Raw genomic sequence first — 19,376 nt, 5'->3', positions numbered from 1 at the left:
AGAAAGTTAACTCGGTAAGAGAGCATAGGTTAATACCTCTCCATGCTTCTTATGTCTCGCCTCCATCCTCCCCTAATAAGCAGGCCTTGACATAACACATCAAAAGGAGGGTCATTTCCATCCGCACGAAGGAAATCAGTTTGGCCGTTGTGCAGACAGGGTTTTACCCCGCATCTTCACCCTGCTGCTGTTGCGTTCCCATGTTGCTACACCTTTAGCCTTCGAATCTCTCTGTGATCGCTTTGCTGTAGCTTTCGCTTCACACACCATGACCTCCAGTGCAGGGCAGCCGCAGTTCCGGTACACGCAACCCCCTTCGAAGGTCCTGCACTTGCGCAACCTGCCGTGGGAGTGCAGCGAGGAAGAGCTCATCGAGCTCTGCAAGCCCTTCGGTAAAGTGGTCAACACCAAGTGCAACGTTGGCGCCAACCGCAACCAGGCTTTTGTTGAATTCGTATGTCCCTGTAACCCTAACTGTATCCCTAACTTTAATTTTCTTCACATAACTCCTATGTAACTTTAATCGTCATCCAACAAGTTCTCCCTGTAGCCCTAACCTCGTAATCTCAATTGATTTGTTGATTTCCGTGAGCCCTTTTTTTAAGGTCATAGAGAATGAAGAAAACGGTGTTGCTCGAAGCAGTGGGAATTGAAACAAGGGTTTCCCAGCCGTGGAGACGTGTGAACTGAAACAAGGGTTTCTCAGACATGGAAACTGAGACGGGGTTTCTCAGGCATGGAAGCGAAACTGAGGTTTTTCCGACATCGTAATCGAAATCAGGATTCATTAGACATCTGAATTGAAGCTAGGATTAAGCGAATGAAGAAAAACTTTCATTGTAACCCTACCCCCAGTTTTATATATTGCATACCTCCATTCTTGGTGCATTGGAGGCTAAACATCTCATATAGTTTTTCTCTCAGAGAATAGCATTGGTCTTCTTGATGCGTTTTGGTCTTTAATTTATTGATTTTTGAAAATTTAGCTTTGACGTGCTCGAGCAGGGGCTCCATCATGACAGCTCGTCAATTAATGTACTGGCGATCTCGCCTGTCCAACCCCCATGTTCTCTGTCCAGCCTTATTTGGCTGCCATAGGATGTGTAACTAGTAGTTCTTATGGTCTGAGTCTACACCACATAAGTGGCATCGACTATGATTGCGGACCTATGTGGTCTAGTCATGGCTATCCGGTCCTCTATGAAGACATTACTAGCCCCTTTTCTAGATAAGTTATTGGTCATTACTGTAACTTTACTCATGCAACAATTCCAAATTATCCATCAAAGCTCCCTTCGTTGGAGCATACAGGTGTGGAGGCTTTTCCATTCTATTGTATCGAGGCTTTTCCATTCTATTGTATCACTTCAATAATACAATAATGTTATCTATTTTGTTATTCTGCAATTTGAGTTTGAAGTTTTATGCAGTGAAAAATCCTACTTCTAGTGCTGGCTGCCTGCATACACTGCACATCATATCCTTTTACAGCTATCCAATAAAGCAAATGCTCCCAGGGAGCCAGCTCGGGGTTTTGGGTGCATTGTGTGTTTCTTGTTGTTGATGCTTTTCCTTTTGATCCCGGTGATGGATGTGAGAAGAGTGAGGCCTATATATGTGGGAGGAGACATCATTTGTGGAGTTTCATTTTCTTAGCCTCTCACATCATTACAATTGGCATGATGACATAGGGGTTATCTTTTCATCCTGAATGGTACTAATACTGTTACAATGTTGCACTGATGATGATGAGCCAGTTTGTCACCATGCACTACAGAGTGTAGACTGCATGTGACACTTGCATTTTTAGACAATATGGCAAGCCATGTGGGATGTAAATGCAAGATAATACGTATATGTGGAGCATGAAGAAGATAATGTACACAGTGATGCTCATATGCATAAACAAGATATGGCTGAAAATGTCTCTCATGCATTTCATGATGTCAAAGTGCATGGGACGACTGAGGAAGACAATGTAACATATGTACATGGTACATGAAGGTTCACAAACTAAGAATGTATCTCATATGTCAAGGCAGCCCACCTTTGTGAATAATGCATTAGAAAATGTTGCATTTGAATTGGGAGTGCAGCCAAGAATATGGCCATCTCTTATCTTATGGGACGAGGTGATGTAATCACAGGTAAACAAGGTGGGCTTATGTTCAAAAGCCACCTAATGTAAGTCGGCCTTCTCTTGTGGCATCAAAGTTGAGATCGGTTGTGCATAGGAAAAGGGAAGAGGTGTCTACAACCTCTCATTATGCCTCTACCGCACATGCCAGTTCCTCTTGTAGGTCTCCTCTTATACCACTTGAAAACCTTTCTAAAGAGCATATGCATAAATCAACCCCTTAAGTATGGAGCATGAATGATATGTGCCTACTTTGGATACAGGGAAGCGGCCAGCCATGGCACATGAAGAAGAAACACTGCCATAGAAAGAAAGCCAAAGAATTTGATGTGGGTCTACAAAACCTCTTTTATGTACAAAGGTAGAGAGCATTGTATAGATGCCGGTGTGTTAGGTGACACTATACTTGTTGTATCTCATGTACAAATCAATAAAGCAATAAAAAAGAGTGTTTGTTCATACTTGGTTTTTGTACGTGATGAAGTGGAACATGCTGATGTACATATGGATACCTTTACACATGATAGGCTGAATTTTTAAAGTGAGTTTAAGGATTGTTTTGCGAGCTATCTTCTGGATGGTATGCCTCCCATTCGACCGGAAGACCACTGTATTGAATTAGTGCCGGGAAGTTCACCGCTAATAGGCCAGCATATTGTGTGAGTGGTTTCCAGCAAGCCATCCTCTAGCCATGTTGGGACATCATACTCAATTGCTACCGAGGCGTATGAGTTTGATGATGATGAGGAGGAGAATGAGTTTGTAGATGAGGATGAGGAGCCCATTCATCATGTTGAGGATGATGGGAGCTTTGATGAGGCTTAGGGCTACTTAGTATTCTTCCACTCTCGACTTATGTTTTGTCCACTTCCTACTTATGTTTTTCCTCATTGCTCAAGAGTTAGTCTAGAGGTTTTGCAGCTTGCCCACTGAGCAGTGAGCACTCCATCATCAATGTTTTTGCTCGCTTCCACTCATGTTTTATTTAGTTTCTTGAGGCTTGGACCTCCTCATGTTTGTCCACATCCTATAGGTGACAGGTTTTGGCATTTGCCCACTCCACGCTCCCTCCTTATGTAACATGTTACATCATTGATCATACATGTAATATTTGACGTATGGAATTTCTTGGGGGTCTAAACCGTACTTTTTTCGTACTTCCATACCCGTATGTGTTTGCCTATGTGCATGACAATGCACACCTGACCTCAGACGTGTAGAGTGGAACCCTGGTCGACTCGTCCCAGACTGGGCTCATGTGGGACGAGTTTCCCCTCCAGGTCCTACAATTTCACCAATCTTGATCAATGTTTCAGACACTGGGCGGAACCAAGGTGTGAACAAGGATCTTTCCATAGAAGAAAGCTTGAGCTTTCATCGACAAAATTTGGCCTGAAAGATGGATTTTGAGCAAAAGTAGCATGAATTTTATTCATCCAAGTGGCTTATAAGGTTCATGGGTTAGTGTGTTCACACACCATTAACACCAAGGTGAACATATTATTACAATGGGCATCGACATATGGACAAAAAGAAGGCGCCTATTTCAAAACTTGAGCTACAAGTTGAGAAAAAGCACCAAGTTGATATTTTGGAGAAAAGTCCAACTATTTTTGGTGAAAAAGGGAAAAGCAAGGCAGATATGGCCAATCGAGTTTATTAGCATGCGCTTATTTTCATGAGCAGTCGGAGCAGATCCTCTCTGGCCCTTTTGGTAGTCAAACAAGAGCATACAGTTGACAGTATTCTCTCTCTCTCTCTCTCTCTCTCTCTCTCTCTGTGTGTGTAGTCGTACAGGAGATCCAAGCGGTTGTACTTTTCTCTCTCTTTCTGGAGGCCGTACTAGAGCTGCAGTCGGGCAGCCCCCTTTCTCCCACCCTGTTGCTCTGGTCGTACAACACACAGCCTTTCCCCACTTACTTGCGTAGGTTGTACACAGGGTACGACAGCTTCTCCTCTTCTTGCATAGGCCGTATTGAAAAGCTTTTGCCGTACAACATTCCAACCCATTCATATCCTGGTCATACAAAGAGTACAACATACTCTTTCCAGGGGGTAGGCCATACAGGTGCTAAGAACAGCCCGTGTGCAGCAGCCGTACAGTGGTACAACATTGGATCACACGTGTGGAGCCTAGGGGCTAGTTTGGGGCTTGTTTTAGGGGATGCTCTTTGGTGACTGTTTGTCAGCTTTTTGGAGTTGAATTGTATTCTCTAAAGAATTTGTGGAAAGATATGGTGTTGTTCACACCCGCACCTTGGTTATTGTAAAAGCTTCTATTTGAATAAAGCTCCTACGGGGGCCGGCCGTTCTGGCTTAGTGCGGTGTTATTGTATTGTATATTGTTTTTCCGCTGTGTTTTCATGCTGGTATTTGAAGTGTTTGGTCTAGTATATGGTTCCGAGACTCCCCTTTTATGTGTATGCCAAGGAGATATTTCTTTTGGCTTCATGAAGAACTTGGCAAGAAAAGCTTAGTATACTTTGACTTTTACCAAGTTGATGCTTTTTGCCAATAGTTGGAATTTTGTACATGTTGAACTCCCTTGCTGATGCAAGTGGAGAACGTTTCTCATGTCTATCTTGAGATGTGTTTCAAGAAAGCTATTTTTTTGAAAGGCTTTTTTCCTTGGAAACCATTCTGATCTTGGAAAAAGGCTTCTCTATGGTTTTGATGAATAGTTTATGGTTTTGGTCGTGTACTGGAGGCTTCTAGTAGTATGGGATGCTAGGATTGTCGCATGCACAAGGATCACATATGGGGAGTATTCTAGTGGCATGGGATGGAAGATGTCAGAATACGCAGCGGAGATGATGACCAGATCTGGGAACACGAGCAAAAACGCATGTAGAAAAATACAGCACAAGAGAGAGAGAGAAATAGGCGTGTAACTCTGCTCTATATACACAAGAAGATCCCGGATATGATACACAAGTGGTATGGGGGCTGGGGGCCTATTTATATGCCCCCCCATCAACAGTCGGCCTGCTGTAGGGCAGCCGACTGGACACAAGAATCATCAATGATTGAATAATCACAGTCGGCCAGCATCAAAATGGGTCGGCCAGCATCAGAAGAGTCCCACGACTCATGCAGTGCAGTCGGCCATGTCACAGATGCAGTCGGCCAGGCTCAGGGTCCTCCTGCCACTACTAGACTGCCTCCCATGCCACAGAAAAAATGGGAAAAATGCGGAGTGGGGAAAAATGATAAAACACCTCATAAGGGCGAGCACACCCACAACAAAGGCCTTGGTGTATAAAACTAGACAGGAGATGACTTCTAACACCCCCTCTCAGCTCCTGGTTGTGAAACCAACCACAGGGAGCTGGGGTGCCGCTTGAGCAAGTCCTGAGAGAGCGATTTCGTGAAGAGGTCCACCGTACTGTCCTTTGTCGAACAGAACTCTAGCAAGATGTCATCAGCAACGATCTGTTCACGAACAAAGTGCCTCTGGATGACCATGGGTTCCTCCAGTGGAAGCCCAAACGTGCAATGCAACCTCTGCATCCTCACCACCTCACAAGCAGTATCACAAACAGCCCCGTACTCTGCCTCTGTCCTCGTCAAGGCAAAAGATGACTGTCTCTTACTGCTCCGTAAAACTTCTCCTGGGCCTGAAGTAGATCTCGTGTCCGGATCTCCTCCCCAAACCGAGTCACTGCAACCGTGGAGTCGGACTCCATCCAACAATCCCCCGCCTGTGTACAAGAGTCCATGATCCTTCGCATGCCGTAGAAACCACAGGAAACGCAATCTTGCCTCCCAAAAAGTTATCTGCAACCATGAGCTCAACTGCCTCATCAGGAAGCTCCCGTCCAATGTGGTGTCCATTAACCGGATCAATGAACCATACTGCTTCTGAGTCAAAGAGGCATCACACAGCCCACAAGGATCAACACTTGTTACGGTGCAAAAACAAGTCCTAGAAACCTGATGAAGACCACGCAAGGCTTGGAGAAACCACCTCCTTCTGCAAGTAATCAACTGCCACCTGCCTGGCTTTCCGAAAGGTCCCTGTTGAAAGAACATCCTCATCTACTGGAGGTTCTTTGTCCTGAATACGACGAGACATCAGAGCATAAGTTACCTGTCCAGTTTCCTCTGATTGAAGAACACAAGAACTACCAACATCAGTACTGGAAAGTTCCTGCCAACTGCTGCCATCTACTGGCAAGCTATCCACCATATGGTCCCGGAAAGCCTGCACCTGCAGCGTATCCACACATAAGTGGCCATTTCCAGACTGCCACTCATCACAAACCTGAGGACATGGGAGAGAGTGCTGAAAGCTTGTAAACTCCATTCTCCACTCCGCTTTCCCAAACCACTTGGCCTGTTGCTTTGTCCCGGAGAGCAAGAAAATGCTCATCAAACTCCACCCGTACGTCAGTCTTGCAAACCTGATGCACTGACAACAGATGAAAACCAAGTGCCGGAACATACAACTCTCTGCTCTGGGGATCCGTGCTGCCCTACCTACCTCAATCTCAAGCTGGTGTGATGACACTCTGAGCTAGCCAATCTGGGAGGAATGCTTCCCCCCTCTGCCACATCAGGAACTATCTCCATCCTGTCCTCACTGTGAACTGGGATAGTGGATGTATCCCCAGTAAGTATGTGACCAGAAAGCCTGCAGAGATCCTGTAAACCGGAACGGGAAGGAGTCATGTGCCTGGAAGCACCACTATCGAGAATCCACTCCCGTGAAGAAAATGAAACAGCGGTGTCCACCACCTCCAGGTGCACACAAGCCGGAGTCTTCATGATTGCTGCTGAGGAATCTTCACCCTTCTCGGTCTTCCGCTTGGGACACTGCCTCCAATAGTGGCCTTTCTCGCCACAATCATTACAGGTCCTCTCTGTCTTTAGTTTCTCGCGGTCAGTAACGGACTTCTTCTCAGAAGACTTCTCCGATGAAGCCTTCCCTTTGCCTGTGTTACTGCCTTTCGACCGTTGGCCAGTTAAGGCCTCCGAACCTCCACCCTGAGGAGGGTTCGTGAATCGTTTCTCTTGGTCCAGGACCATGGGCACAAGCTCCTCCCACGTGATGGTGCTCAAGGCTGACACGTGTAGCCGAATTGGCCTGATCTGCACTTGTAGAAGAAGATGCCAGCTTCTTCTTTTTTTCACTCTCAATACGCTTCTTGCATTCCTCTATGGTGTGCCCTGTTTTCCTTCAATAGTTACAACGCTTTTTCTTTTTAGGCTTGACCTCTGTCTTAGGAGGATCCGATGGGCTGGTTTAGGCCCAGATCTATTCCCACGAAAGGGAGCAGCCATTGCTGACTCAACAGACATCATGTTGTTCTTGTTGGAATGAGATTGCTCTTCACTGAGCAAGAGAGTCACAAGGTTGTCAAAAGTGACGGCATTAGGTGCATTGCCAGCCAACAACCGCAAAGTGGTGCCAAATGTCTAATAAGAGTCGGGCAAGTTACGCAAAACCGTCTGAACAAGATAGCTATCTGTCAAGACCTCATCAATGTTAATGAGCTGCTCTCGTAGGTCCTTCACATGCGTAAGGTACTGATCGATAGAGTCACCTTCAAGCATGCGGTCAGTCTCAAGCTTGCCCCGAAGGTAAGCTACACGAGCCTCATTGCGACCTGAATACAATGCCGCCAAGGTATCCCAAGCACCCTTTGTAGTGGTGCAAGAACGAATGTGCAGAATGATATGCCTGCGGCACGAGAGAGCAATCAATGCATGGGCCTGAGCATCCATAGCATCCCAAGTACGCTGTTGTTGAGTAGGAGGAAGACGAGGAGGACCTTCATGAGGGTGAGCGGGAATCACTTCACCTTCTGCTGGAGCAAGTGCAAGAGGACGCTCCTCAGTTCCATCCACATACAGCCATACATTTTTGGCAACCAAAACATGACGCATCATATAAGCCCACATAGGGTAGTTGTCCCCATTGAGCTTGTCCTCTTGAGATAGCATTCCAAAGAGGTCAGTCACTATTACTGTTGGCCATGATAGCAGAGCAAATCTGTCACAAGTCACCAAGAGTAGGCAACGCCCAGCAAAACCGTAAGAATGCGGGAGATAAATAGCAGGATAACCAATGGACCGAAAGGGAACTCCTTCACCACGAGAAATACATATGCATGTCCCAAATCTGCAAGTGTATTGCACGATGATGCAAATCTATCAAAGTGTCCACAATGGCATACATATGCCGCAGCAAACCACAAATGTATACATGTGCTGTGAATAACACAATCAACTGACACCTGTAAGAGCTGCAAGTGCGCAAATCCTATAAATCTGCTAATGTGATTGTCGCCTGTACCAAATGCTAAAATGCCCAAAAATTGGAGGAAATGCCCCAATGCCAACCAAATGTGCATGTAATACCCAAAATTTGGGGGAAATGTCCCAATGCCAACCAAATGTGCCTGTAATACCCAAAATTGCTTGCAAATAGTGTCAATTTCTGCAAAATCGTGCCAATTTCAGCTAAATCCCTAAATTTATAGTGCAATTATGCATCAAATCTGCTGAAATCAATGCCAATGTGTGCCAATGTTGCAATTGTAGGCTCAATGGTGAAAAGCCCCAAAATTAATGCAACTAATTTGCTAATTAATATCACAAACCTGAAATCTGTAAGGGATTTGGAGTTGCAATTGGGCAGCAGCAATAGGCAAGTAGTGTACAGATCTGTTAGATCTGAGGTAGTTGCTGTAAGGTTGTACGGCGGGGCAGGGCGCAGGTACAAGGCAAGGCGTTGTACGGCGGCGCAGATGTGATAACGGGCGGCGCAGATCTGGCAATGGGCAGCGTAGATCTGATCGCTACTCGACGGCGACGCACGCAGGGGCGACTGTGGCGGCGGCGTGCAGCTGAGGGTGCGACGGCGGTGGTACAGCACGGCGACGGCGGCAATACAGTACGACGGCAATACATTATGGAGGTGGTGGTACAGTATGGCATACGGACAGAGGATCGACGGCTGAGGGCGGTGAGACGGAGATAGGGGCAAACCCTAATGCCAACCCTAACCAAGCTCTGATACCAATGTTGGGTAGGAGGGCAGCTAGCGCGCGCGCGCGCGCACACACACACACACACAACCTCAAGCACAGAGAAACGTGAGTGTTGGAAAAGATGTACTCAATAATGATATGAAATGAAAGTACAAGTGAGTACTAAAAGGCCTAGGGCAAAGTGCCCAACACACATAAGTGTGTTCACACGGGAAAAAACCTGTGTCCAGTCTCACAGGGAAAGTAAGCTGGGTTCACATCTGAACTAGCCGGGAGTGGACATGACCAACAAGAACCTCGCATGTGAGAGACTGCAGCTAGACAATCTTGGCAAACAATGAAGATATGAGGGAGGCATGCCGGCTATATATACACCTACATGAAGGCAGCCGACTGGAGCTAAAGTGTCTCCACGACTGGGAAAATACCCAGGACGATAAAATGGGGAATAAATATGGGTAAAATATATGTGAGGGGTGACCAGCCCCTCTGACTAACATGGTCAGCCCTAGAGGCTAAAATGGGACACCAAATAGGAAGCCAGCAAGTAGGGGATGATGTCCCTAACACCCCCTCTCAGCACCGGATGCTGAGTGAACTCCAAGAAGCCAGAGATGCCGTCCTCGATCAAAGATGAAAGACTGCAGAACAGGTACCAAGAAAGCTACACAAGCAATCTCCTCAGCAACTCAGCTACAAAAGCAACAGAACAAGCTGCCAGGTACACCGCTTCTCTGGAAGAAAACAACCATATAGGTTGCGATGTGTTGCTCCAAATAATGGTTCCAAGCCCAAGTCTAAGAACACTCCCCGAAGTCGAATGTCATGTATCCAGCTTGGAGAAGGTATGAAAAACCTCATAACCAACCCCAAGATCAGATCCTGTATATAATCAATCCTGGGGGAAGCAAACTGCTTCTCACTGGAAACCGCAAAAGAAAGAGTCAATTTGCTCCAACTCTGTACCAAGAGTAGCCAAATGCTGCAGAAAAGCATCCTCTGAAAAGGTCGGCATCGCAAGATGTAAAGACCTTGTAGAAAAGATGGGGTCCATCTGCTCAAACTCAATAACATGAGTTGCCTAATGCTGTACATAAGTACACACCACTGAGGTGGGCATCGCAAGATGAAAGGACTCCACATCCCCCTCTGAAAAAAGATATTGTCGGATTGATATAAGCCCAACTTGATTCTGATCCAAATCAAAAAGACTCTGGAAGTACCACTATGTCCCAGGCTCGGTTATCAACCATAGATCCAAAGCATCCCACTGGGTTCAAAAAGGCATCCTCCAAAACAACAAGCCTGCAGAACTAGCAGGGGGAGGGGCATCCTCAAAAGCATCACAAAGAGATGCAGAGATAGACTCCTCAGAATGAGGAAGGGAAGTAGGAATATAAACTGCAGTGGTAACAAAGTCCTCAAAAGCATCACAGATAGCAGAAGACTGTTCTAGAAGTAGAACCAGATCCCAAGAATCAGCAACAAATAAAGGATCCATGTGAAAGGATCACACCGCAAGGGCAAAACACCCTCCTTGTTCTGCAAATACTACAAAGAACACAAGCTCGGACAAAATAAACTCTGCTCAGGATCTCTAAAAAGATCACTGCTCTCCTCCAAAATCTGTAAACTCCTGTCAAAGAAGAAAGTCTCCACAAATACAAAACAGCTCCCGAAACTGATCCTCACGTGAAGTAGCTGAAGATAGGTCCCCTCTGAGTGTAGAAAACTCATGTGGGAAGCAAAACGCAGCCAAAACATTGCTATCCAGCAAAAATAGCACTCTACCGCCAACAGAAGGCAAGGAACATGTAGAAACCGGGAAACCGTATAGGCCAGGAACAAAAACAGAGGTATAGATGCTCAAAAAATCAGCAAAACGTTGACCGAAATCTGAAATTCAGAATCCTCCTCAAGTACCAAACTGCCTCCAAAGCCACAATCCAACAAGAAACCCCCTTTGCAAGTGATCTGTGTCCATTGGAGAAGAAAACACAGCCAAACAAGGGGCTACAAACCTGAAAATTCAGGTCAACCAGTGTCCACACCTCCTATGAGGAAAAACGCTGAAGAGAAGGTACCTTCGGGTCCAGTAGATGAAGCCCAGGTGAGGGTAGAGCTACCAGCAAGATCGGTTCAGAAAAATGCAGCAACCATGGCTGCAAATCTGAAAACGCAGAGGTAAAAGGGGCTGTAGAACATACTGAATATGGAAACGCTGAAGCCTCAGATCAAGAACTGCTGCAGAGAACAAGAACAATTAGGGGGGGAGGGATGGCACAAGATAACCAGAAGGGATAGGCAAAAGGGGAGCCCAGAGAGCTCCAAGAACAGGGCGTGGGAAAGCAAGCCCACACAGGCCAGAAATGCAGCCTGTTGGGACAGCAATGTTGCTGCCCAAACCTGAAAAAAACGCCTAAGAACCCTTGGAAGGTGCCGCCAGAAGGGCAGGTATGCTGTCCAGCAAAAACGCCCCTGTCAGGCTGCCAACTGACGCCTTGATGAAGAGGAACTGCAGCCCAATGAATGGGGATGAGTCAGCCCTTGAAAAGCTTCAACGCAAGGAAAAACGCAGATCTGTCCATAGGCAGAAAAACGCAGAAATGAAGAGGTAGAGGAGGGAGCATCCAACGTTGACAATCACCGGCGCTTTGATACCATGATAGAATGTGTAGCGGAAGAAGGGAAAGTGGAAACACAGGAGAGAGAGAGAGAGAGAGAGAGAGAGAGAGAGAGAGAGAGAGAGAGAGAGAGAGAGAAAACACAGGTGAGAACCTGTCCTCAATATCATCACCAAAAGGAATACATGTCCCGAGCAAGAGGGGAGAACCTCGTATGTGAGGGACTGCAACTAGACAAGCTAGGCAAGCAATGAAGATATGAGGGAGGCATGCCGGCTATATATACACCTACATGAAGGCAGCCGACTGGAGCTAAAGGGCCTCCACGACTGGGAAAATACACAGGACCATAAAATGGGGAATAAATATGGGTAAAATATATGTGAGGGGTGACCAGCTGTCATGACCCTGTGAAAATGGAATAGCACAAGTGTGGGCATGGTGGTTGGTGAGCAAGATAAATATTAAATGATTCATATTTGGGGTGCCCGGACAAATGGTATGATGTGTGGACATCCTCAAGTGTGAAGGGGGACCAAGGACATTAATATTTTTAATGTTTGAACCTTGGGGTGGCCCCTAGGCATAAGTGACCTTTAATAAGTTGGCAAACCTTAGAAAAGGCCACTAGGATATTTTTGGAGAGAGGGGCAACTCCACTTTTGGAGGTACACGCCTCTCTTCATCTCTCTCTCTTGCTTTTGGGGAAATGTGCAAGCTACGTGCAGGGAAGGGAGGAGAAAGACTGTCGACTTGTTGCATAGTGGACTGCTGGATAGGCCGTACAGAGACAGGCCGTACAGAGCATGTGGAAAACAGGCCGTACAGTCAGGCGGCTGCAGTTCTATTGCAGGCAGGTACAATCGGCTGTTGCAGGTTCAGGCGGCGCTGAGACAGGTACGGACAGCAAGTACAGTCCGTACTGTTGGTTGCTGTACGACTGCAGGTACATGTTGTTGCGCACAAGCTGGTTGCAGGCAATGCTGGCGACAGAGTACTGATAGCAGGCAGGCAGGTTCAGGCGACTGTAGGTACAGTCCGTACAGTCCTGTACGGACAGGTACAGTCAGGTACCGCTGACCTGTATGCCCAGGTACAGGCAGGTACAGTTCTGTTCAGTCCTGAATAGTAACAGGCGGTGCATCTCCCGTAACAGGTGGTGCTTTGTCAGAGCATAGTTGGTGCATCAGTCAGGTGGTTGCAAGGAAGAGAGTACAGACAGTCTGTCAAGTACAGACTGGTACGATCAGTCCCACGGGTGCAGAACCACGCATTGAATTGGTAAGCTATGAACTTGTCCATCTTTCTTTCTTTCCACTAGCTTATGTCTGCTGCAGAGTTGTGTTATCTGGCCCCTTGTGAGAGGAGGGGTATGGCAGTTTGAAAGGGTGGAAACAGAGACTGGACAGTGGATGTATATTTGAATTGAGTTGTGGAACCATGTTCGTGGAATATGCCAGATGTGTGCTCAAGGCTGCCCTGCCGAATTGTCTTGGTTGATCAGAGGAAAGCACAGTGTGTTGCTTTTGTGGGACACAGATCTGTGTGTGAATCCTCTGTGCTAAGAGGTCTTGAGGGCTGCTAGATTGGACATATAGGTTTATTCTCCTGGCTGGCTTTGTTGTACTCAGTTTTACATCTCATTGAATTTGAATAAAGAAATACCGAAAGGGGTGCCAAGCTTTGGGGCCAACAGGTGTCGATTTCATTTCAGTTTTGGGGCATTCTAGCTCCAGTTAATTTTGTTATTTATTTGGACTACAAGTGGAAGGGTGACTGCTAGTCTACCGCACTTTGGTTTCTACCAGAGGCCGGTTTCACCAGCCTCTCTGACTAACATGGTCAGCCCTAGAGGCTAAAATAGGACACCAAATAGGAAGCCAACAAGTAGGGGATGATGTCTAACAATGATGTGGGTGTGCCCGCCCATGTGAGGCTTCTCCATTTTTTCTCCATTGTCCATTTCCATTTTCCAGTCGTGGGGGTGCTGTCTTTGCCTGGCCGACTTGTATGCGAGGAGGTGCCACACATATTGCTGGCCAACTTGCCATCTACTGGCCAGCTTATTTTCTGCTGGCCGACTGGACTTTTTCCCAGTTGTGGGCTATTTTGGTGATGTCGGCCTATTTTAAACAGGGCCGACTGCAGCCCCAGCCCATATATATTGTGGGCCTTGCCCCCCCACAGTTTTGTACTGGCTATTGTGTGTATATAGTAGTGTTCGACACTGTCTCTCCTCTCTTGCTATTCTGCAGTTTTCTGCTCTCTGATTTCTGTCTCTTTTCCGCTGCACATTCCGACATATAAGGTACTTCACTTTGTGTTACTAATAAACAAGTATTAGCCTAGAAGTGAGTTGAGTCTTTTGTGGTTTGTTTTTAATGGCATGGATTACTTTTTGCAGGGGGATCTAAACCAGGCTATCTCTATGGTTTCTTATTATGCTTCTTCGTCTGAGCCGGCTCAGATCAGAGGAAAGACAGTGTACCTGCAGTACTCAAACAGGCAAGAAATTGTGAATAATAAGAGTTCTGGAGATGTTGCCAGCAATGTTCTCTTGGTGACATTCGAGGGTGTAGAAGCTGGCGATGTTAGCATCGATGTTTTGCACCTGGTAAGTCCGATATTTTGATGTCCCTTAATGCTTTGGATGCTAAAACAAGGGGTTGCAATATAGGAGCCTATGCATCGGATGAAGCTCTATTACTTTTTTGAGTGTTGCCTAGCTAATAATGTAATTCAAAAGAATAGCAAAGAAGGTGACAGTTCTTGCTGCATGCATCAGCAGGTCCATGTTTCGGACATCTTCGATCGGCAGACTTCTCCATGAAGGAAGAGCACGTGTGTTTGTTTCATCCCTTTTCTGCTTAAACTCTCCTCTCAATCCTTCCCTGCTCCTAACCCTTTCTCCATGATAGTTGAGATTGTCGTCATTGAAGTCTTCTTAGTGATCTCGGGTCTTCCCCCAAAACCCCTCTTTACTTTTACAGGAGCCTAAGATAGGTGTTGAATTGTATGTTCTTCATACCCTATAGATGGCATAGCATGTGTGTTTGTTCAATCTAGTCCAGTGCATAATTCCTTTCATTGCATGATGGTTAGAAAGTTCTCTCATGTTGTTACTTGTCCGATTCCTGTGACACCGGGGGCTGGAAAGGCATGTAAATGCTTTGCTTAATTATGTTGTTAGTAGCTGTCAAGTCTTTCATTTCTGGAAAGGCATGTAAATGCTTTCCTTGCTTATGTTGTTAGTAGCTGTCAAGTCTTTCATTTGTTTTTCTTTATTTCTGCTAGTCCCCCACTATTGTAGGTGATTGTTGCAGAGCCTCGCTGTTGAAATGGTTGTACAGATCTTGTTAGTATGGGCTTCTTGGTGATATTTAAATTGAGGAATGCTATGTTTTTTTCTTTTCTTTTGGCTTCATAATTTTCAGGCTGAAAAGCTCGCATAGATAAATTTTCTAAAAGGAAAATCGAATTTTATGCCGCAGGTATTTTCAGCTTTTGGTTTTGTACACAAGATTGCGACCTTTGAGAAGACTGCAGGATTTCAGGTCAGTGTTGTGCGTACATTTTCTTGCTGTTTTTAAACCTCCCCTTTCCCTCCCTCTTCCTGTCTCCCTCCTTTTGTGCACACGGACACATGCAAAAACAATCAGTTGTTAACTTCTTGATGTGACTGCAATCAATTACCAGGCTCTTGTTCAATTTAGTGATGCGGATACCGCTTCATCAGCAAGATCAGCTTTAGATGGCAGAAGTATTCCCAGGTAATGTAATGGAAAACAGTTCATTAAAATTGTTAAAATGCCTTTCTACTAATCTGAGTGTTATTCAAGTTACAGGGTTTTGAAATTGAAACACAATTTTTCAGGTATCTACTGCCAGATCATGTTGGGACTTGTCACTTGCACATCTCTTTTTCTGCCCATATGGATCTAACAGTGAAGTTTCAAAGCCATCGGAGCAGGTATCGGTTCTATTTTAACAGTAGAGAGCGCACGTGTGTGTGCGTGCATGCATGCACACTTGTGTAGCTGCTCTTGATGCTCCGAGTGCACTTGCCTGCTTTCAAGTCTCTTTGAAGTCGGTTACTTTTCCATGTTACAGGTTTAAAAGAAACTGGATTTGGCTATGTCTCATGCTTGTGAATTTTATTTACTGATGGGAAAATGGTACACTGCTTCTGCTATAGAGGACCTGAGCCTACTTGTTTTTCAAGATCAAGGATGCATGGATTACTATTAATGCTTGTTCTTGAAACTGTTGGCCGTGTATGGCATGCAGGGACTACACAAATCCTTACTTACCTGTGGCTCCCTCTGCCATTGATGGCACCGGACAGGTAAACACTTATCTGTGTCACCCTTGGTGCTTTTGCTAACCTTACGATTTTCAGAAGTCACGTTTATACTTACGATCTTTTCTCATGTTCAGTTTGCCATAGGAACAGAGGTCATATTCGTACTTACGATCTTTTTTCGTGTTTAGTTCGCTGTAGGAACAGATGGAAAGAAAAAGGAGCTGGAAAGCAATGTGCTACTTGCTTCAATAGAGAACATGCAGTACGAGGTGACCATTGAGGTGTTACACACGGTAGGTGACCGTCGAGATGTTGCTGTTTAATATGGTATTTATACTTCTTGTACTAAAATAATTCACAAGGTCAAGCCATCAGAGAACGATGATGATGCTGCATCCTGCTTTGTTGTCCATCGTGGTGTGGACAAGATAAAGGTTCTCTCTCCCAGGCTTCATCTGGCATCTCCACCTGACACATGCACAAAGAGGATCAAGATTATTGGCACTTATTCAAAGTGCTGTACGAGGATCTCTTGACCAACTTAAATACACATTAGTTTCTCTCGACCTGGATGGAGAAGCTCTCCCAGCCATAGCTCCCTTTGAGATCACCTGGCCAAAGCCATGGTGTCTCGTACCACTAGAAACCACCCTCCTTGTGTTAAGACTTGAGCTAGGCAGAGGTTTGATCCAGGCCCTGATTCAGGTAAACTCTAAGAATAAAAACTACTCCAGATCACTCCATCCTGATTCCTAGGGATCACCGTGAAGGACAGGGAAAACTCATGTGCATGTCTCTTGGAAACTGAAACAGTTATAGGCAGAAGTGATGATAGCTATCACAATTACCAAAATCCATGGCTGAGTTTTAAATCTGAAATTCCTGTCCATGGTTTAGTTTGTTTAGCAGTGGAGAAATCTCCCCTAGCTGCATGCAAAGTTCAAACACGCTTTTTGATCCACATCTACAGAATCACAATGATGCTAACAGAGATTTTCAAACCAAATCTTCTTGACTCAGCTGTTTGTCTCTTGATGCCAATTATAGAGGTTTTAGCTTTCAAGCTAAATATTTTGGATGTATGGATTGTCTCTGCAGATATTCTCAGCTTTTGGTACTGTCCAAAAGATTGCAATGTTTGAGAAAAACGCCGGACTGCAAGCGTTGATTCAGTATTCTGGTAAGGTTATGTTACTCTTTTTTATGTGCTTCAGTCTGTCAGCATGCAGTTTTTTCAGACCTTACAAGCTTTCTGTTTGAATTTACTGCCACAGATGTCAACACTGCAGTAACTGCAAAAGAAGCATTGGAAGGTCACTGCATATATGAAGGTGGCTTTTGTAAGCTCCATCTTTCGTACTCTCGCCATACTGATCTCAGTGTAAAGGTATTTTTAAATGGGGTTTGAGCTGTGTTATGTTAGAATTGTGGGCAAATAAAATGTCCTAAACTGCCATTTTTATTGTGTGGGCCAGGCTAACAATGATCGCAGCAGGGATTACACGAACCCTAATCCTGGTGTTCTTTTGAGCCAACCATCAGTTCTTGGTCAACAGCTGTCTGGAGCTCCACCTGTTCTACCAACAGCTGGAGGCTTATCTGCTTCTGCAAGTAGGATGGGAGGATTGGCTCAACAGCAAAGCTGGGAAGTAGCAGGCAGTATGTCCAGTGTACCTCTAGGTGGATCTGCACCAAACTCCATATATGGAGCTCCTTTTGTGCCTGCGGCATCGGTGACATCTCCAGGAGGGATTTTACCTCATCAAGGTCTCTCTTCGTATGGTCCTTCAGGAGTTTCTCCTCCTCCACACTCCATACACTCAGGGGCTTCTGGTCAAAGAGCAGGTGCTAGTTTTCAGTTTGGCCAGCCACCTCCAAGTCCTGCTTTTCAGCCATTTGGCCACCAACATCAGTCATCATACTTGCCAGGGCCTGGACCAGTGCCACCACCTAATAATGGATCCTCAGCCTTTTATATGTAATAATGGATCCTCGTCCCTCTGATGCATACTAACATGGCAATGGCAAAATAAGGGACTAATGGATTGGTTTGGGTTTTATCATGGGAAGGCTAGACTTCTATTCCATTCTTTTTGATTATGTGCTATTCAATTGGGTTATGTGCTGTTCAATTGGGTGTGGAGGTTGAATGGTGCTCTTGTTGTTTTCAAAATTTCAGGCTGATCGCAAATTTTTAGCTGCCATTGAGTTGTCCAAGTATTGTTTTAACGGGAAGATTGCTCTAGGATTTTGTTCTCATTGCAACTAATGGTTCTGCAATGCATTACAAAAACTTGCTAGGGTGGAAGCTTTGTTTGGAGGGCTTGCAATTGTGAATGTGGGTAAACTTGAGATGTCCCTTATGACTAGGGTCACATGCCCATCTTTGTGGAGTGCTCTAGTCAACTATGTGTGTGTCATAAGTGATGTGTGAAGAAACTCGAGGCCATATAGTTGTGGTACTGCCCATTGCGGTATAGTGAAGTGCATCTATCTAAAACACATGGGAGTCCACACCTAGAGAAAGCTCTGAATCTAGCAAAGAGTGACCAATTTGTTATTTCGAGAGTAGCTGGAAGTCAATGTAGAAGCTTTGGATGATGGAAGAGTGACCAATTTGAAAAGTTGCAGTCATAGAGGGGCACAATAGCAGCGTCTTGTGGTAGATCAGGCATGTGAAACCATATTAGCTATTATGGAGTACATCCCTTCCTAATGGTGATTGTGTTCTTGCGTTATCCAAGTCGATGGTGAAGCTACTAGAAGGGTGGAAGGGTGTGGATGGTCCATCATACGGTAGGCAGCTTATTCCTCATGCTCGAACGACGTCGGATGGTGTGGCTGATTTTTTCAAAAGTGTGGGGTGTCACTCCCCACACACTTGAAAATTTTGGTCACCATTGGATTTCCTTCGATGGGTGAGATATGGTGCTCCAGCTCATGTTTTTTATGCAGCTTTGTCTCCAAGAGGGCCCAAATGCATAGAGAACATGATAGCCAAAAGTGCAATGGAAAAAATCCATAAACCATGAACATCAACTAAAATGAAATGATCCTCAATGAATACATAAATCATAAATTATAAACATCAACTAAGTACATCATAATGTGAGCTAATGTAGCTAGTCTAGGTGTAGTCAGTGCAAGTGAGCTAACCTAGCTAGTTTGAGTTTAGTCACTATCAACAGGTATCGAATCAATATTATCATCGTGGCACTGGTGGGGTTGATGTGCACATCGAGGATGCTATGCATGTCAAGGAGGCTATGTCGGCTATTGCAGGGTCACCAAATCTCAATGCTTAGGATTTTCGCAAA

The 19,376-nt window shown here is 45.4% G+C and overlaps 1 protein-coding gene across 1 annotated transcript; it reads left to right on the top strand.

Annotated features, from left to right (window-relative positions):
* LOC147638624 (polypyrimidine tract-binding protein homolog 1-like) lies at positions 1–18,191 on the top strand. The gene is made up of 10 exons (XM_086798543.1): positions 1–454; positions 14,161–14,370; positions 15,248–15,310; positions 15,453–15,526; positions 15,631–15,726; positions 16,044–16,101; positions 16,248–16,352; positions 17,158–17,239; positions 17,334–17,446; positions 17,535–18,191. Exons 1-10 carry the CDS (start codon positions 269–271, stop codon positions 18,039–18,041), a joined length of 1,494 nt encoding a protein of 497 aa, XP_086654669.1. The 5' UTR covers positions 1–268; the 3' UTR covers positions 18,042–18,191.
* The last annotated feature ends 1,185 nt before the right edge of the window (positions 18,192–19,376 follow it).

This window comes from Cibotium barometz, chromosome 5 (genome assembly GCF_041138505.1).
Source record: "Cibotium barometz isolate CiBa-2024 chromosome 5, ASM4113850v1, whole genome shotgun sequence".
NCBI classification, from domain to species: domain Eukaryota; kingdom Viridiplantae; phylum Streptophyta; class Polypodiopsida; order Cyatheales; family Cibotiaceae; genus Cibotium; species Cibotium barometz.
The sequence above is the reverse complement of the archived record's forward strand: the minus strand, read 5'-3'. Positions and strand labels throughout refer to the sequence as shown.